A 1,570-nucleotide genomic window follows, 5' to 3' on the forward strand; every position below is an offset into this window, starting at 1 on the left:
AAGTACGAAAGTTAACAAGGTTTCCTTGTTTTCTTCGTTGCTAATGCTTCTCTATGGTATTCTAGCACTTCAAAATTTAGCAACGTTTAATAAAATCATGGAAAAAGGAGTGGAAAAGACTTCTACCTTCATACTTGATAGTTACATGATAAAAAGTATGTGAACGATGGCGGGGTATTTATCTATTTCATCGCATCGCCCTTACCTCCAGTCTGTATGACCATAATCGAACGACTTTGATCGTCGTCTTGCTTCAGTTTCTCGCCTCTTTCGTCTCCATTACTATTCTCTACCCCACTGAAGGACTGGGATCTATAAGGTTTTTCCATGCCTGCGAACAGCGTTGTTTGTTGTCGCCTCTGATCTGATTTAAACTCTGACCCGGAACCTCAAGGCCCGCCGGTAAGTGCCAATCAGAAGGGTCCAACCTGGTTCAGCTATAACCGCAGAGCCTTATTGTCTCCACTGAAATACATTTTTGCCAGAAAATAAAACTTATATCATTTAATAAGTGATGTAGTATATTGTAAAAAGTAGCACTTCTTGGAACTTGAAGGATATTTGCCTCCCAATATTCCGTACCTCCCCATAAACTTTGCAATGGAATGGTCCATAAGGAGGCTAAAGGCCAATGTTCTGCTTGGGGGCTGGGATGCCGAGGAGGTTTTCGTCGCCATCAAACCTCTCTGATGTTTCCCAGTTGGAAGCTAGCGACCACCAAAACAACGCTTCTATTTGTCTCAAACTGCAGGCAAGCTTTCAGATAAATCAGTGGCTTCATATAACCATTCAGACTTCACGGAGTGTCTTGTATTTTGTTGCAACTAGGTGTCCACGATACCCCCTCGTGACGCAACGGTTGCACTTTGACTTTGAGTCGCACGAAGTTTCATCGACTTGTGCAATATTGAAACGCGACGCAGTATTTAAATCCGTGTGTCTGATTCTTTGCGCAACTTTTGCCAGACGACCACTCTGCTGCTCCACGCCCAGAGCACGCCCATCTGCTCAACTGCTTCCCGCGAGAAACCCAGTGACCGCCTCGTCCTTTCAAAATATCAGGCTACGGATCGCCTCAGTACAGGTACCTGATCTATACTAGTAATACTATCAGCATCTACCGCACGATCTGTTCTCTGTCCCGCGAAGTTCTTTTGATTTTGATGGCTGCTTGAATAGAAGGGGCGGGGTGCCACACCATGCTGAGAGATCTGCCCTATTCTAATCCTCCCATTATCAAGTCAGATCTAATTGGCTCGTTTTTATCGCACTACAATAACATACCTGTTGTTGTAAATCAGTGTTAAGTGTTGGATAATGAGAAGGGGGGTGAGTGATTACAATTACTAGTACGTAAAATTCTCAGAGCTGATTACGAACACGTTTATATACGGCTAATGTACTGATTACGAATTACGTTGATTTTGGCCAGCAGCCTACGGATTACTAAGACTAATAAGGCCTGACTACACCTTACAAAAAAGGCATGCAGGTGCTCATTGAGATGTGTTCCCAGTCAAGGTGGAAGTCACTGCAGAACATAACGTTAAACATGACCCCCCCCCCTTGC

General features: G+C 44.1%; 2 protein-coding genes across 3 annotated transcripts in view; one reads left to right on the forward strand and one right to left on the reverse strand.

Moving 5' to 3' along the window:
- LOC109469723 overlaps positions 1-397 on the reverse strand; it is a 4,591-nt gene extending 4,194 nt beyond the window's left edge. The window contains exon 1 of the mRNA XM_019768308.1: positions 206-397. Coding sequence (XP_019623867.1) covers positions 206-329 — 124 coding nt within the window. The 5' untranslated portion in view covers positions 330-397. The remainder of the gene's footprint in view (positions 1-205) is intronic.
- LOC109469677 overlaps positions 1-1,570 on the forward strand; it is an 8,520-nt gene that overhangs the window by 222 nt on the left and 6,728 nt on the right. Inside the window, exon 1 of one of the 2 annotated variants that reach the window (XM_019768232.1) lies at positions 634-1,084. The exons of the other annotated variant lie outside the window; for it this stretch is intronic. The gene's annotated coding sequence lies outside the window, so the exon portion shown is untranslated. Of the gene's footprint in view, positions 1-633; positions 1,085-1,570 lie in introns of those variants that run through there. 2 annotated transcript variants of the gene reach the window in all.

Source organism: Branchiostoma belcheri, unplaced genomic scaffold (genome assembly GCF_001625305.1).
Source record: "Branchiostoma belcheri isolate BF01 breed outbred unplaced genomic scaffold, Haploidv18h27 scaffold21, whole genome shotgun sequence".
Lineage (NCBI taxonomy): Eukaryota > Metazoa > Chordata > Leptocardii > Amphioxiformes > Branchiostomatidae > Branchiostoma > Branchiostoma belcheri.